Source organism: Trachurus japonicus, chromosome 18 (assembly GCF_045865225.1).
Source record: "Trachurus japonicus isolate A0001 chromosome 18, Traja_1.0".
NCBI lineage: Eukaryota > Metazoa > Chordata > Actinopteri > Carangiformes > Carangidae > Trachurus > Trachurus japonicus.
Window position 1 is genome coordinate 5035541 of NC_140924.1, and position 18600 is coordinate 5054140.

The 18600-nt window shown below is 39.3% G+C and overlaps 1 protein-coding gene and 1 long non-coding RNA gene across 7 annotated transcripts in view; one reads left to right on the top strand and one right to left on the bottom strand.

Moving 5' to 3' along the window:
- Positions 1 to 6491: 6491 nt before the first annotated feature.
- Positions 6492 to 8409, bottom strand: LOC146968462 (uncharacterized). Its single transcript, XR_015038196.1, has 3 exons — positions 8300 to 8409; positions 7060 to 7145; positions 6492 to 6839 (listed from the first exon to the last, which is right to left on the bottom strand). It is a non-coding gene; the product is annotated as an uncharacterized LOC146968462 (long non-coding RNA).
- Positions 8410 to 11223: 2814 nt separating this feature from the next.
- LOC146968463 (butyrophilin subfamily 3 member A2-like) overlaps positions 11224 to 18600 on the top strand; it is a 79027-nt gene continuing 71650 nt past the window's right edge. For 4 of the 6 annotated variants that reach the window (XM_085760471.1, XM_085760472.1, XM_085760473.1 and 1 more), the window contains exons 1-8: positions 11225 to 11479; positions 11852 to 11954; positions 15581 to 15922; positions 16600 to 16893; positions 16987 to 17109; positions 17330 to 17427; positions 17904 to 18038; positions 18229 to 18276. In XM_085760471.1, coding sequence (XP_085616597.1) covers positions 11861 to 11954; positions 15581 to 15922; positions 16600 to 16893; positions 16987 to 17109; positions 17330 to 17427; positions 17904 to 18038; positions 18229 to 18276 — 1134 coding nt within the window. In that variant the 5' untranslated portion in view covers positions 11225 to 11479; positions 11852 to 11860. Of the gene's footprint in view, positions 11480 to 11851; positions 11955 to 15580; positions 15923 to 16599; positions 16894 to 16986; positions 17110 to 17329; positions 17428 to 17903; positions 18039 to 18228; positions 18277 to 18600 lie in introns of all 6 variants that reach the window. The other 2 variants (XM_085760469.1, XM_085760475.1) reach the window with 2 other exon arrangements.

Consider the following 18600-nt stretch of genomic DNA (forward strand, 5'->3'; position numbering starts at 1 on the left):
TTAAGGTGGAACTAATTACCTCCCAGCAGAAGAAACAATTTCACACCTTCAAAGAGACGAGACGAAGACGACGACCGGACCCGTCAGCCGCCCAATGGGAACCCTCACAGTCATTCTCGCAGCACAGCCAATCAGCAAACAGACATTTAGGAGTGTTTTCACAGATGAAACGGTGCGTTCATGGTTTCCTGTTGCCTTCAGAGTCATGTGGTGTATATCTGGCTGCAGTATTAACACTTTTTACACAACTATATCAAACACATACATGAGTGTGTTTCCTTCATGAACCACAAAGGGACACGCTGCAGGTACTGTAAAGGTCTCACAGCCATTAGAGGAAAGTTTGCATGGATTATTTTCAGGGTGGAAAACGTCAGAGGCAAACAATGAGTCACAGCAGCGGGCGGATAGACTGGTGGAGATAAATGTCAGACGCCGAAAAGAGAAACGAGGACGGATGGAAGGGGGGAGGAAGAGATGATTTAGTGTTTACAGACAGACGACAGAACAACGTCAGAGGGAGTGGGAGGACGACGAGTCTGAGTTACAGAGAGAAACTGAAGTGTTCGACTGCTCTAGATCAGACTGTGTTGTGTTCAGAGTCCTAAATATAGACCTTGATCTAGACTTTAACCATGAACCTGGTCTGGATCCTTTAACTGGTCTTTGAATAGTAAAATGTCTTCACCCAACGACAAAAAACCACTGTCCAAAGGTAGAAATGGTCCATGCCCCATTTCCCAACATCAAATCACTTCACTTCGCTTTTATTTAACTCACGACCACATATATGGTATGGAGCACAAACAATGAACAATATCAATAATCAAACATAGCAAGTGTCTGTACATTTTTTCCAGCTCTGATAATCAGAAAAAACTAAATTTTCACTTAAACAAAGGAAGAATGCTCTTCAAAAAGGCACCTAACTTACAAATAACTTTTAGTTTATCAGTTTACATCAGCATAAAATTAGTTTAAGCTTTGATGGGCAATTTACATAGCATTTTGGCAAAAACTACATCTGATAAACATCTGTACGGTGAGGAAATATCCTCACTTTGAATATGTCCCAATTCCCCAACCCCCCAAAAAAGAAAGAAAAGAAAATGATCCTTATTCATACCAAATATCCAAACTAAATCCTAACACAAAACCATATCAATCCCCCCTCCCCCCACCCCACCAAAAATAAAAAAATAAAAATGCGTCTTACAGTATGTTTTCCAAATGTCCTCATTCCCGTCGCCGTACATCCAAGATGTCCCCAGTTTTCAAAAATAATCTGTGTTGACACAAAATGTCCTAATTCTCTAGAAACCCCCAGAAAAGAACAACCCCAATTGTACCATTTCATAGACATCCTTACTTTTATAAAGTGTCCTCCTTTAAAATGTCCCCGATGCACCCACAAATGGTTTGTACTTTTGTATTTTTTGCTTCCATGTTTTTCATAATGTCCTCTACCGTCCCAATAGAGACAAAAAGACACCAGTGATGTGCTCAAAATGCCCTGATTCCCCCTCTAACCAATTTCAGTCCATTAGACTTTAAGAAAATGTCCCCTGTGGTCAAATTGTCCTCCCTTTCCAAAATGTCCCAATCCCCCAGTGTCCTTACCAACGTCCTCACTGTCCAGCTCTACAACAGCAACATCTATCTCCTGCAGGGACTCAATGGACCCTTTTTTTTAATCTGCTTTGGACAAAAAATTCATTAAATGACTTAAATCACCCGTAAAAGACATTTAAATGTCCATTAAGCTCCAGGACCAGAGGAACATAATTAACATATTGATGGTTTTTCCAACATGGTCAGTTTTTAATGTTTCAACAAATTAAAAAAGAAAAAAGTTGAATATTAAAAAGTGAAATCTGAACATGGACAGTGTGATGCCTTCAGGGCCAGTGAGTCAAACAGAAGGATCATAAAAACTGTGTTGTCAGTTGAACTGAATGTGAATGTCCGTCTGTTTTCGCGTTGCGTGGTGTACAGACATCACTGAGGCCGTAGGTGCTTCAGAAAATCATCCGTGAAACGTTCGCTGACACGGATGAGCCACTAGCTGCAGGAAATTGATTTGAAAATTGGGCTTTTTTTTAAAGCTGGAGATGACCTTATACAGTCTGAGTGTGGAGGTTGGTGCAACACACACACACGCGTCTGTTCATGAAAATAGATGCTGTGAGTGCCAAATTTGGTGGACATGGTCCCATATTTCATACGCCCTGGCAACAGGGACAAAGTTCAGCGGCTGATAAAGATACTAATATATTGAATTGAATTGTGTCAGATTCACAATTTGATCAACAGGAATATTGACATCATTTGTAATGTAAACTGTAAACAAATTGATTTATAGAAAAACAGTACAGCTGAGGTTGAAGGAAGTTCAATATGACTTCACATGAACATCAAATCTCTTGATGAGCTGGTCTTGAGTCACTTTATAGTCATGAGTCATTAATGATTCACAGACTTTACACCCGTCGTCAGTTAAAATGAGGAACACATCCAGCAACAGGTATGTGATGTTTTAATTTTGCCTCTATTTTAATCTTCATAACTTAAAAATGTATCTATAACTCTTCACTATAAAAGTCTAAAGTTGTATTCATGAATTGAACGTTTATACTCAGCACAATTAACAACTACAGACCTCTCCACAGGTCACAATTCATTCTGGTAAAAACAAGGGGTCCTTGCATGAGTAGCTGGAGGAATGTGTGTGTATGTATGCGTGGTTGGGGGGGGGCAGGTTATTTATCATTATTTAAGTGTATTTCCTGCATTGTTATGATTAATGGTTTCTGTATGTTTCCAGAGCTGTATAATGTTTCATCAGATGGCCGGACTCTCCGTTCCGTATCAACTCAAAACCATCAGTGTCCTGGTTGTCCATCTTCTCTTGGTGCCCTTTGCTAGAGGTAACTTAAATTCTAAGTTAAAGAAACTGTAATTAATATTTTCATTTTCATGGTGTTGACAAATAACTGAAGCAAAAGAAAAGAACCATAACTTTGACGTTTCATGTAAATATAATGACAAAATGTTCATGTCAGTCCAAATAGTTTAGGAAAAAAACATTGATAGACTATCTTCTCTGTGGACCATGGACCAGTCTGCCACCCAGTCCTCCCATCGAGCTGACCGGCTCTCCCTGCCCCCCCGCCCCCCCTGCCACCTCCCCTCACCAGAGACTGCCTTCATCAACTCCTGCTAACATTTCCATATTTCGCACATTCTGTGACAAACTGTAAACTGTTTTCTTGTCTGTACCAACATCTATTGCACGTCTGTCCGTCCTGGGTGAGGGATCCCTCCTCTGTTGCTCACCCTGAGGTTTCTCCGATTTTTCCCTGTTAAAAGGGTTTCCATGGAGTTTTTCCTCAGTCGATGTGAGGGTCTAAGGACAGAGGATGTTGTTACGATGCCATGTAAAGCCCTTTGAGACAAACTGTTTGTAAAAACGGGCTATACAAATAAAATTGCCTTGCCTTGCCTTGCCTTGTTTTCAGGTCAGTCTCAGTTATTTGGTTAATCTCAGCAAATAGAGGCAAAAATTGGTGTTGACATAATTTTGCCGTGTCACCTTGTTCCTGTCGAGGATGTTACTGCCTACATAGTGGAGTGGTCAAGGTCTGACCTGGATCCTTTTTTTACACAGAGACCAGGACGAGACAAAGGGATGAAGCAGAAAGAGAGTGAGAAAATCTCACTGTGTCAGAGTTACAGGTAGAAGAAGAAAAAATCTTTTAACTAGAAAGAGCATTTCCTAACGGAAAATGCATGTGAATGCTGAAAGCCATTGCTGAACCATGCTGAATTAGCAGAAGAAATTGACAAAGACATGCTAAGGCAGGAATTGAATCCATGACTTCATGACTAGTAACCTGACATACTAACCACATGGCCATAGAACACCTGAGATACAATGAGCTTTATACTATCAGGAATCAAAGACTGTCCAATGACAGCTGAATAGTTGGAATTAAAAGTCAAGCAATGATGTGACATGACCTCATGATCACTAAACCTTTACTCTGCCACAGAGAGCACACACTTATCAAGACTTTTGTCATTCATTGTAATGTGATGATGTGCTGCAAACTGTGGTATGAGCAATCAATGAGTCTCTTAACGAACACCTGTAGCTAATTGAAAGCGGGGGAGGGGAGGTGAATTCTGCCTGTGACGTCCATTAGTGGGCAGCGCAGGACAAGAAATTATGGATACAAATCATTCAAGACTTTTGCTTTTCTCTGCTGCTTTCTTGGTTTTCAAAGTTCCAGTGCATTTAAATCTTAGAGCAGTGGTATAAACAAGAAACATGTTAACACAAACCAAAATAGAAAGAGGTAAAGAGGAAAGGTGGGGAGAGGGGGCATATATATTATCAAGGTTGCTCATGCAAGATTTGAAAATAAGCCAGACCAAGTGGTATTACCGTAGTTAAAGTTCAAAGAGGCTGACATACTAACATGACTGCTCAGGCAGGATTCAAACCAGCAGCTACCTGAACCACTGAACTATAGCAATAGCTGAGGATGCTGGAGGTTGACACTTTTATGAATGTGAGATCATTCAATGATAGCTGAAAGCTTAGCAAAATAGTAGAAAAAAACAATAAGTAGAAATAGGGGACTTCTGTACACAGTGTGACTACTCTGAATGAATTTAAACAAAGTATAATGCCATTTACAGCGAGTTACAAACTGGAGCTCCATCTGCTTGGCTCTGAAAAAAAATGAACTAGGGTCAATGGGAGCAGAGAGCTCTCTAGCTGCATTTAAAAATATTTAAAATTATTCTCTAAGTCTCTAAGTGCATTTTTGACGACATTTTGAGACAGAAGACAAGTGTGACTACAAACTGTTTCCAAAATAGTGTGTAGAGTGTCATTTGTAGCTTTGGTGGCAGTTTAAGAAGAAAAGTTCCAGTCGCTTTTTTGGCTCTCCTGCACTCTAGCGATGATGTCACTCACTCTAGCCAACGCAATACACTCTCATTGAAAAGTGTGAAATTGGTCAGAAATGTGCATGTGGTTTTAAAGGATTTATCTCAAAAATGGTACAAGATATGAAAAAGTTGTACACAGGTTGAACAACACATTAGAAGTTTGTCTACATATCAGAATTTGAATGAAGTCTGTAGGTGAAAGTATGTGGAAGCAAATGAGGTTCAAAGTAGCTTTCAGCATTCACACTAATTAAAAAAACAAAACTTTTTTCAGTGGAGGTATGAAAAAAACACTAAAGTTGTTCCAACAAGAAGGGAACAAGAGCAGCAGAGCAAACCAAGATGAAGGAGAAGCAGAAGTTCTTGTTCAGTTTCTCTTTCAAAGTGAACACAGTGCTTTTAAAAGCCTCACAGAAAGAAGAAGCATTGGTTCGTTCCTTGTAAATAAGGGATTTTCTTAGTTACCTCAAGTCCACGTTTGTAACAATAACGAAAGACAACTGCGTGTCACCACTCATGTGTCACATTCATGTCTTGTTGAAGACAAAGCTGGTCCAACACTGAGTCTCTGTCATTATTCTACAACATTCACTGATTGATTGATGTTGCAATTCAAACATGAACAATTACAAACATCAAACGTTCAAAGACAAGAAATGTGTGTTTCCCAGTAGAAGCTGAATTTGAGCTGAGCTTCTCCTTTATCAAAAAGAAGAAACTCTTAGTGAAGTTTAGTCTCATATTGTCACATCCTGTTTGACATGATCCACTTTCCTTCAAACAGGAGCTGCAGCTGAAGAACTGGACGTTGGAGTTCACCAAGAAATGTGGGACCATCACATTCAGACACTCTCTCTCTTGTCAGCCAGACCAGACTCTCACTTTGAGTTTCACTTGTTAAAAGTTGTTTTATATTTCTTGACGCAGATCTTCTCTGTTTTTTCCTCCTCATTTCCTGCTTAAAGGGACATTCTGACTATTTACTGCTTCACATCCATGAAGCTGGGGAAGTGATGGACGGTCAAACCTCTACAAACACTAGACTCTACAATTTCCACAGAGCAACAGAAACATGATAGGACTTTCCTCACAGCCTGAGCTGTACTCTGTGTGACAAACACACTTCATATGTCAAAGAGCTGCAGGTGAACACAGGGTTTCTGTCATGGAGAGAACAATTCACAGCTTTCATCTTCTCTAACTCTATGTTCACAGATCTGGAAGAAAGACAAAGACAACAAAAAACCCCAACAAACTGGAGATCTGGTCAAAGCAACACTTATAAACTCCAGTGGAGAGGTCTGACATCATGTTACATTATATATACTAATATGTTACATTACATTTTTTCCTCATTTTTTTTTTTCAGATTCTGGCGGTGCATACTCGTTGATAACTCCAAAGACATTTGCTGATGTAGTTTAATATTGTATTTCAGGTTTTTGTGAACTTCCACACACACAAACAACACAACATACTGTGACAGTGAGACATTACATTAAAGTCATTACTGCTTATTCATGAGAAATAGATCAAAATAAAAACTGATTAATCCGTCAATAGAATATAATAAAGACAACTGTGACAATAGTTTATACAATAAAACCTGTTTTTATTTTGGCCTCTGTTTCAGTCCACTGTCCAACAGATGGACAGAGTCTTTGGAGCTGATTTAACACAGTCTGGGGATTTTAGCAGCATTTACAATTGTCATCATCAGCTAATATTAGTTACTAAAGTTAATATTAGCACTATAGGAAATGTACAAATTCAGTCTTATTACAAATAAACATAATTACACTTTCTTATTGGTCATTTCCTCTTGAACAAACCAACTCTCTCTCTCTCTCTTCAGTCTTCACTCATTCTCCATTTGGGAGCTGTAAGACAAAATACTTAAATTTTATATCTGTGGTAAATTATGATAAACTCAATGGTCACTTTCTTCAGTAGCTGCAGTTTAAATGGGTCTGATGATGATCAGATGATGAATAAAGATCTCCCCCTGAGCTTTAGGGAACTGTAATATTTTCTAATAATTGCCCATGATTAACAAAAATGATCAATAATTTATAATTTAGGTTCGACCATCAGTCTCACCTGGACAAGTGTATAGATAATTTTCGTCTGTGGTTCCTTGGCTGCTCTGAGGTTCTGGGAAGATGTGGATCTGGATGATCCTGCTTCTGCTTCAAGACAAACAAAATTTATGTTTCATCCTAAAATATAAAATAATGTGTAAAATGACACCATACGAAATAAAACACATTTTGGACTCAGTCATTAACACACAAAGAATCAGTTTGTGAGATCTACGGAAGCCGTGAACAGCCATGTATTCATTTTTTATTCTATTACCATTTTCTCATGATAACTGCTTATTATTTTGTTATTTTGATATAAAAAGAAATTTTCTAGGAATACAAATCATTTATTGTAGAATGTGTTGGCGTGGTTGCCTAGCAAAAGGGTTCACAGGTGCAATCACTCCTGTTTAAAGGAAGCTAGCAGTTGGTTAGCCACTATGTATGTTGGTAGCAGGAGGCTAATAAAGTGAATCTGTCACCAGTTAACTCAACTAACGATGACTCTTGAAAATGCTACACACTGGCAGATATAACAGAAGACTTTTTATTGTTTGTGGGATAATTGTTAAGAACTATCAGATCATTGCAAGGTGGTTCATATGATCACATCGTCCCAGTATCTGCCTTCTAGAGTTGCCACTAGCTGTCTGTTCTGCTGCACTGAGCTGTAAACAATGACTTACCGGTAAGTTACACTTAATGTTAGTTTGTTTACTGATCTGGACTATCTATCTCCAAGAGAGGTTGACCAAATCCCATCTATCCAGCTGCTTCAGCCAAGCTAATATTAGCTACTTATTAGCTCATAAGCAAGTTTCTGTCTTGCTAAAGTAGCGTTATAGCCTACATTTACATTTACTGCACCATGAAACTGAGCAGTAGCCTACACATTACATCACTACAGCCATACACATGCGACTTCCTGTGTCAAACCAACAGAAATCTTCCGTTATAAGTGGGGAATCGAAATAAATTAATGCATTAGGAGAAAACAGACTTTGTTGAATTTAAATTTCAAAATAATATGTAGTTCTCGCAAGAATACTGCAATGAAATTAAAATAAATAAATACATGGCAGTTTTAATCTTCCGTAGAGAGCCTATCGAAGGTCTTTATGTTTTAAATCATCAATGTGTTCATAAAGGAATTGAAACCCACATGTAACATATTGGTGTAACTGACAGCAGAGGTCTACTGCTTCTATATCTGGTTATAAATATACTGGTGCTAAAGGTCTGAACAGGCCTCTTACCGTTCTCTATCTGTGCTTCTCTGCTGTGGTTTGTCTCAGTGCAGACGTTCAAACTCTCACCAGCGTCAGCAGCGTCTAAAACAACAGACCACAGAGAGAGGGAGCAGAAATCATTCAGACGTTAGAGTCAACCGCTTCAACTGCCACTGACTCCTCTTCTTATTTTAACCTCCTCAGTGGTCGATGAATACGTGACTGTGTCAGAATTAGCTGCATGAGAAGACAGATGTGTGAAAAGTCTTGTTGTTGTTTTTTTTTTTTACATTGTTTTCAAGAGAAAAACAAGTCAAGGTCACCATCATCCTCTCTCCCATTTGTGACGACAGCATACGTCAAACTATTTAGATCATACGCATCGTCATACGCAACTCCAGAAACTGAAACACAGAGAAAATGTATGAAATTGAAGGCTGACAGGTGGACAGGTTAAGCAGCGTATTCATCCTGAGTCATGTTCGATATAAAATTCACCTGAGTGTGATGTTCTTGACGTCTTTGAGCAAACTGATGGAAAGAAAAGTAGAATTATTGACATAGGTAGAAAAAGGCTTTAAATCATTAACATAGGGGGAGTAGCTGCTTCTCTGTACCTCTGTGTTTGCTAACATGGAGAAACCCAAGAAGAAGCAGGGCTGCAGTTAAGATGATGATGATGACCCACTGCAGGCTGTGGAGTTTTGTAGAGCCAGCGCCATTGCAGACGGGTTCTTTCTGAGCTGGTGGACACATGATGGACATCACATATGACACCTGTTGTAGGACTTCCTAGTTTCTTAACACAATAAAGTTTTAACCACTGCATATATCTGTAAATATTAACAATACAGAGGACAAGTTTACATTTAAAATCAAATCAGCTGTTTGGAAACATAAAATATATCATCAATAAAGAAAATATATTTATGGGATTTTTTCTATTTACATATTTTCAAAATAACACAACACTTCAACTTGCAAAACCATGTTGGCCCAGAAGTGTCAAATAAATGTAAAATATGACATTAATGCCTCTATATCACGATATACATTGTTTAAAGATGTAATGTATCAATGGAACATATTAGGGGATGTACTATTATTGCATCTATACAGCCTGTTTAAAGTATAAAACAGTATCTTAAAAATAATTATATATCAAATTTTACATTTACATTTATTAAAAATATCTAAAACACAAGTATTTTGATGATATTGAATATTTGTTGAATTTCAGGTGTTTCTCTCTGATATGTTCACTTGACCTACACAGATCATCTGTTTTAATATCTATAAAATGCATATGAGGAATTTTGTATATTGACATGCATATATTAAACATTATTTATATCGACATTTGTTGTATTTCAGATTTCATAATTTGTATTGAATAAACAGTACAGTTGTACATACAGTAGGTTTGTTTGAAGAAAAAAAAACAAATGGATTTTGGAAAAGATTTGACAATTCTAACAGTCCAATACGAATGATGAACATAAACAGTTCAGTCTCACCTGTGACAGTCAGTCTGCTCTCTGGTGACTCTCCAACTCCCTGGATGCTGCACTTGTACAGCCCTTCAACAAACCTGGAGACTTTGTTCATTCTGATCTCTTGTGCTGAACTGTTGTTCATTGGGACGTTGTCTTTGTAGAAAACAGCTTTCAGGTTGGTGGAAGTCATCTTGTCTCTGCAGCGCACAGTCACAGTATCTCCCTCCATCACAGGAAGAGCAGGACTCTCCAGGATCACTGAGCCACCTGAAGAACATGTTGAAGAAGAGGAAAGTTTGATGAACAGACTTGGTGTTACTCTCAACGGAAAAGTAAATGAGAATTTATAAAGTTGAGTAAGATTACAAGTTCAAAATAGATATAATGGCTTAAAAAAACGTACCAGTGATGTTGATGTTGATGCTGTTGCTTCTTTCTCCTCCTTCAGTCTCACACCAGTATTCTCCACTGTCTTGTGAATACAGCGTAGCAGCTGTGCAGGATGAACCTGATGATGTCTTCTTCATGTCACATGCTGGAGTAAATTCTCCATCATCCCTGATCCCTTTTAACTGAGCAGAACCATCAGTTCCCTCACAATGAAAAGAGACAGACTCAAGCTCAAAGAACTGCAGACGGTCTGGAGTGATACGAAGAGAAGCTGCACCTGAAAGTTCACAAATAAAACATCCAAAAGTTGGTATTTTAACATCCATCACAAGAGGAACTAAATTCTCATCACAGATGGTGATCCATACATCTTTAGACAGAGAAGTGATGAATAACACAATTAAAAATGTAAAATAAGGTGCATGAACGTAGTTCTCACCACTTTGCTGAGCATAAAGACTCTGAACTTGTGTCTCCAGCAGAAGAAATTCAAGCATCACTGGAGAAACAAAGGAGCAATGTTGTAAATCAGCAACAGATGCTTTGAAGAGCAGCAACATATAAAAGTGAGGACAGAAAGAGAAGAAATGTGACACTGAGTACTCACACAGTCTGAAGCAGAGAGCTGTGACCTCCATGTCGTCTTGCTGCAGACTGAGCGTTGAGCTGAAATACAACTGAAGTATAACGTACGTGACAACTTCCTCTTCCTGTGGAGGTTATTTCTGATGCTGCTGCAGAAGGGGGGCAGGCTCTCAGAGGCCTCAGTCGTCTCTTAGTCTTGAAATACAATGACACTATTTTCATGACAAGTTTGTGAAACCTTGAATTCTTCCTTTAGGTTAGAGAGGCAACACTTCAATGGATAAATACTACAGGACAAGTGAAACTCATGCACTCACAAAGTCATACTATCATGTCAACTTTCATTCATATTATTGAAAGGCCTGATGGGTGTAAAAGGAACAAAACGCCCCCTACAGTGAGAGCAGGTAAAAACAGCCACATCATGACTCTGTATTGTTTTATCAGCTGGCAACGGGGCAAGTTCAACTGCTCATATGATTCTCAGTGAAATTGAGCTGAACTAATTTTCTGAGTTGGAGTCAGATTCACATTGACATTATATGTATTATAAATTGTAAACAACAAAACACCCTGGCTGGACTTGAACATCTGGAAGTTCAACATTTGAGATCAATACTGACTTTCCTGCTCTTGATAAACTGGTCATGGGGTCACTTTATGATCATGAGTCAGTAAATGATTTACAGACTTCAGACCTGTCGTCAGTTGAAATGAGCAACACAACTAGCAACAGGTACGTGGTCTTCTCAATATTTTGCTTGTTTTAAACTTAATAATTAAAAAATGTGTCATAACTCTTCACTGTACCAGTTGAAGTTGTATTCATGCACTGAACGTTGATTGTTATTTAATCCTTTCATAGTGAATCAGCTTCTATAGTTTGTTAACTGAACAGGAAGTCTGGGGGTTTAACACAAATCTGTCAGATATTAAGAGACATTATTGTCTCACATGATGAGACAGATGAGACATGAACAGACCGACGTGTGGAAATTATCGTCCACCATAATTTACTCAACACAAATTAAAAGCCAGAGAGCTGTCCATAGATTGTTATGTGCTCCAATTATTTCCATTTATTTTTTCTATTTCTCTATGTTTCCAGACCTGCATAATGTTTCATCAGATGGCTGGACTCTCCATTCAGTCTCCACTCACAACCATCAGTGTCCTGGTCGTCCATCTTCTCCTGGTGCCCTTTGTTGGAGGTAACCTCATACATAAAATAAGAAAAATAAAACACAATGATTTTTCAGAAATTAAATGAGAAGTGTGAGAAGTTTAGTGTTGAACCCACAGATAAATTGACCCTTCTATGCAACAGAATTGCTGTAACTTTTCTGTTTTGGTGCAGTCTGACAATCCAACACCTGCCCACCACCAAGTGGTGCAAAGAAACAATCAGTGACTGATTAGTGCACACAACTGAGTCAGCTCTATGATGCTGCTACGGTTATAGTGACTCTTTAAATTCAGATTTTTATTCTAGTAAGTGTACTTTGCAAAGTGAGTCTCACTGCTCAGGCACCTCATAGAATTAAAGGGGAGGAGGACTAAAATGATGCGGAGCTAGTTCAGGAAGCACCCATCCTGATCAGCTGATCAGTCACATGCTCTCCTCATCCAGGTTACATGCTGTCATTCCGACATCCCATCACTCCGACATCCCACCATTTAGACATACCGCTAATTCTGACATACCGCTGTTCGAGTTTCTTGTGGAATGCGTCCAGAGCCAGAAAGCTCTGCCACGGGGGGTAAGAAGGGTTTCCCCCTTTCACCCCAGGCAGCTCTGTTTGCATTTCAAGCTAATGGTGCTGGGCTTGTTTGTTTTATCAAGGCAGGACGTTTATTTTTTAATTTGTGCTTCCACCTCATTAGTCCAGGCAAAATAGCGTTTTACGACAGACTAATTGTCACAGAAGGTTTTTCACCATACATCATTTCTATGAGGTGTCTAGAACAACATACTAAAAGTCCTAAGAAATCCTAGTTGGGGAAATATGTTTAATTTGCATCATTATTTACTGTATAAAGTCTATGGTGCTGACAACAATACACCCCAATGGGGCTATTTTTTTCCTTTACTCCTATCACAATGAAACTTTACACAATGAAAGTATCCATGAAATGTAACATTTTTTGTATTACAAGTTTCTTTGAAAATGAATTTGAATATGCAAATGAGCCTTACACTAATCAAATATGCCCAAAATACACCCGAATAGGCTTCTTTTTTTCCTTTACTCCTACCACAATGAAACTTTTCACAATAAAAGTATACATGAAAAGTAACATTTCTGTATTTCAAGTTTCTTGGAAAATTAATTTTAAATATGTAAATGAGCTCAACACTAATTGACTTATGGTCAAGAAGCCATAGAGCCACAAGAAGCAACAGGGGTCAAATAACTAATACATTCATGTCCATTCAATAAGTTAACCTATGCACTGAGTGCTGTCACTTGCCACACGTGACTTATGCATACACACATGTCACTTGCCACTTAAAAGACCTATATTGACCTTAAGAATTGATTGCACAGTCTTGTCTCCAGTTGCTTTCTAAATTCTTTTTTTTTTTTATTAGCGAACAAGCCTTACCTAACGACTTTCCTCCCAGTTTGCAGAGAACATCAGAAGAAAGTCAGAATTCATCAAAGTCGTTTCAACGACTGTTTGTGATGTTATATTAAATATGCTGTTATGTTCAACAACATATGGGCGGGACTAAGAACTAAGTTATTTGGCCCCTGTTTTTGCTGCTTGCGGCTTTATGGCTTCTTGACCATAAGTCAATTAGTGTTGAGCTCATTTACATATTTAAAATTAATTTTCCAAGAAACTTGAAATACAGAAATGTTACTTTCCACGTATACTTTTATTGTGTGAGTAAGTTTTATAAGTGTGATTGTGGTAGGAGTAAAGGAAGAAAAGAATCCTATTCGGGTGTATTTTGGGCATATTCCATTAGTGTATTGCTCATTTGCATATTCAAATTCATTTTCCAAGAAACTTGTAATACAAAAAATGTTGCTTTTAATGTCTACTTTCATAGTGTAAAGTTTCATTGTGGTAGGAGTAAAGGAAAAAAAGAAGCCTATTTGGGTGTATTTTGGGCATATTTGATTAGTGTAAGGCTCATTTGCATATTCAAATTAATTTTCAAAGAAACTTGTAATACAAAAAATGTTACATTTCATGGATACTTTCATCATGTAAAGTTTCATTGTGATAGGAGTAAAGGAAAAAAAATAGCCCCATTGGGGTGTATTGTTGTCGGCACCATTACTTTATACAGTAAATAATGATGCAAATTAAACATATTTCCCCAACTAGGATTTCTTAGGACTTTTAGTATGTTGTTCTAGACACCTCATAGAAATGATGGATGGTGAAAAACCTTCTGTGACAATTAGTTCTATTTTTGGGTCCAAAATGAGCTAAATTGCCTGGACTACATAGGAACATGGTGGACTGCTGTAGTAATCTTGTCTCTGCTCCTCATCGTGGGACAGTCCCTCGCTTTACAGCCATCTCTCTTGTTCCATTTTATTCTTGTCTGGGATGCGAAGGCTCTGCTGAGCTCCGCTGCCAGACGCAAGAAAGAAAATAAGAAATTATAGCCAATTGTTAAGTCAGTGAGTCTCATAAGTTGGGGTCTCCCTTCATTAAGCCTCGATGGCATCTTCATTGTGAAGTTGCATCCGAATTCCTGCATTCACCCATTTCTTAACAGCCTCATGAGAGTGACTTCCAGGTGATGATTGACACTTTACTACTGATACTGAAGCTAATGGACTTCTTCTCTTGGGGTTGTCATATGCCCTACAGCTGTAACACCTATGGTGATTGTGAGGAATAATTCTGTTTTTGTCCTCAATGCTGCGCTACGCTACCTGAGAACCCGACGTGCACCTGATTGGTGTGACCCACTTTTGTCATCAATGACAGGAAGCCCATGACCCAAACATGGGTTTCTGCAAGGCTGCGGGTACTCTGCTCAAGCTGTGGGCTATAAAAAGGACTCCTTTTTATAGTCCTCTAATACATTTTTGTATATTTGGGAGCTCCTACAGTGTTGCGAGTCCTTTCTTGTTTTTGATACTTGTCTCCCTGGACTCAGCACCTGGCTGCACTTCTGGATGTGCGCAAGCCTTTTTTTGCTTCATTTGAACAAAACCAAATTCTGCAGGTTCAAAAAATTATGAGTGCTCATGCTAAGGTAATTTACCTTCAATTATGTACTTTTGCTTCCTATACTCGTCTCTCCAGGATGTTGTTTAGTGGATTGGAGGGGAGTTTTCTCCTTAGTTTCCACAGGAAGGCGAAACTGATGGAATCTCTGCTTCTGTTCCCATACACAGGCTTCAGCTACGGGGAATTGACTAGTTTGTGGCAGAAGCTCCACTAAGCATGCAGGGTCAGGCTCTGTAACACAAGCAGTTTTGGGGGGTCTGCTTCATTCCCTGTAACGTCTGGCAAAGCAGATAATTCAGGGAACGAATAACTGAGATGGAGCCTGACACAAACCTGCTGCAGCCATGCTCAAGGATGCCTATGCTTTGCTTCAGCTTGCAATGCTTACACTCAATAAATTATTTGTTCTCATTTCAGAGTTGTCTGACTGAACTACTTCTGTGTTCCATCCTGTTACTTTACAGTAGTTTTACATGATCTTGAAACTGCATTTCAAATTGATACATTACTTATCAAAATGTTTTGTATTCTTATAGTCTCTGTGTGTGGTAAGCAGCAACATTCCCAAAATGCGGGAATATTGTGTGTAATTTTGAAAAAAATAAACTAATGATGGAATATCTTTTCTTTTCAGGTCTGTCTCAGTTAATTGGTTCATCTCAGCCAATAGTGGCCACAATTGGTGGTGACATCATTTTGCCGTGTCACTTTGAACCTGCCGAGGATGTTACCAGCTACGCAGTGGAGTGGTCGAGGTCTAACCTGGAGCCAAGATATGTTCATGTGTGGCGCAGAGGTCAGGAACTGATAAAAATTAAAAATCCATCGTACTCAGGACGAACATCACTGTTCACTGATGAACTGAAGCACGGAAACATTTCACTGAAACTGTCCAGAGTGAAACCTGGTGATGAAGGGAGATACAGATGTTTCATACCAGACAATAACAAAGAATCCTTCGTTGAACTTTGTGTTGGTAAGTAGTGAAATACTGTGTGAGCAGTTTAGTGTTGTCTTGCCAATGAAGAATTAGGATAATCTCAGTTAGTGATATTGGATTGTACATTTGTTCAGGGAGTGAGGGTGTCTGCAAACATTGGAGCATTCAAACTACTTGTCCCCAGTCTACCCTCAATATGGAGATAAGGTCCTGAGCTCTTAGCTTCAACATAACTTCAATTTAATATGACAAATATTATTGTCTTGAGTGTCTTTATCTTAATAGCTAGAAATAAACAAATTATTTGGTGACCACAATCTAGTGACTAGACAGTGTAGAGCGGAGAGCCCCGGCTGGCTGGAGCATAAACCAGCTGTCTTGCTTTCACCCGCCGGGTGTTTGCAACGCTGGAGGTGAACCGAGGCTTGGTTGGCCGGTCTGGTCTTCAGGTCGCAAAAAAAACACTGTGTCGACTCACGGCTGCCCGCTGCAGAGTGTGAGCTCCGATCGGCCAACACAGGCGGGGCATCTCGGTCTGAGGAGTACTGGGATTGCTGAGGTTAGTGAGACCGAACAGCCCCGCCTGCCTTGGCTGTCTCCGGTGGAGGAGCTTCTCACTCCATGGCTGCAGCTGTGGCAAGACACAGTAGTCTGCAGGAGTTTCCTGCTGCCTGTATTTCTGACTCTTATTCTGAAATGTTCCCCTTGCCCAGGTTCAGGTGCTGCCTCGTCACCTGTCATCAGTTTAGCAGGGACTGACAAAGACAAGGGGGGAGTGGTGTTACAGTGTGAGTCTAAAGGCTGGTATCCAGAGCCTGAGCTGCTGTGGCTGGACGCTGAGGGAAAGCTGCTCTCTGCTGGACCTACAGAGACAGTCAGAGGTCCTGATGTCCTCTATACTGTCAGCAGCAGAGTGACTGTGGAGAAGAGACACAGCAACAGCTTCACCTGTAGAGTCCAACAGAAGACCATCAACCAGACCAGAGACACTCACATTCATGTTCCAGGTCAAAACTCTACATTTAAACACTGTGTTAGTTTCAAACAGCTGAGGTCTACACAAACACCATCTGATCTGATTGTGTGTTGTCTCATTCCAGATGATTTCTTTAAGGTCCAGTCCAGTTCTTCTCCTGTCATCACTGGCTTGGCTGTTACTTTGGCTGTTTCCATCATGATCATTATCTCTCTTGCCTTTTTCATCTTGAAGAGACAAAACACCAGTAAGTCACAAATGAACTAAGTGGTTTGCCAAAGTCAAGTTTCCTCACAGGTTCAATGTGAATGGCTTAAATGGAAAGACTGAGTTAGTGGTGGGAACAGAGAAGTTCGCTGTGACACTGTCAATTAAATCCAATTTGATTAAATTCTCACATGTTTGATTGTTAAAGTCTTATTACGAAAAGTGAATGTATGTCTTTAAAATGTTATGTTTTTACACAGAGCCCAGGATAAACCAGAGGGATGAAAGTGGTGGAGGAGAAAAAGTGAGAGAGAGACTCATGACGGAGGAGAAAGTGGAGACTGAGGATGAGAAAAAGGTAAAATACTGTAAAGAAAATAAAAATATAAACATGATCGACAACATTGAACATCCTACAAAGTAAAAGTCTGTACAAACGTTCAGTCTCCTCTGAGGAGAAACCACGTTACCAAAGTTCAGCAACAACCTGATGCTGCATTTGTTTCTATAAGAGTCATTGTGCAGTGAGTTCAGTCACATGTTCTTCATTTGATCCAGAGTCCAACCAAAGAAGAACTGAAGGAGAAGAAGAAGGAGGTTCAGATTTGTCTTTTACACAGAGATTTCTTTCAAGCAGCTCATTTAGTTAAGAACTGAACACTATAAGCTCCAAAAAAGCTCCAACACTGAGTCTATATTACTAATATAACAGACTGATTTCAGTTTGTTCCTCAGCATTTCACTAACAGTCAGTTTGTTCACTTCAGTGGTTTTAATAAACATGAAGAAATGAAGATGTCTGTCATCTGGTCTTCATCTTCTCTCTCCTCCCAGATTAAAGAGAAACAAGCTGAGCTTCTGCAGCTCAGTGAAGACAATCAGAGGATGGAGGGTGAGCTGAAGGAAAAGCTGGAGGAGCTGAAGGAGCTGAAGGAGCTGAAGAAAAAGCTGAACATCAAGAACACAGAGGTTTATTTCTTCATATCGATCCTTCGGCATTCACATGTCTAGTTGATGTTCTTCCTCTCTCCTCCACTCAGTGACATGATGTCTCAGATAAAGTCCACTGACTGTATAATGAGCTCCTGGGTTGTAGAACTGAACAGAGACTTTAAAGTGGTCATCATGTCTCTGTCTGTCTCTCCCTCCTCCCTCACAGCTGAAGACGATCAGAAACACAACACCCCAGTCTTGCTTCCGTCCTCTAGTAAGTCCTGACATCATGAACTAGGGCTGTCAACGAATGGCAGAAATGAGGTTCGAATATTGCCTCTTAAAAAAAACAGATATTCGAATAAAAATCGAATTTCTATTTTTTCATATTTTCTCCAAAAATCAATACAAAGAGATGGACTTTATAGCGGTAGCCTGTATTTATTATCAGCGCATGTCAAACACGTTTTGAACAGCTTAGATTACACAAAACAAACAGCTATACAATGCAAATCAGCGACGACATTATATGCATATTAATACGTGAAAAAAGACCGCGTTTTACTCAGCCTTTATCAATTCATGTCAAACGTTTTGT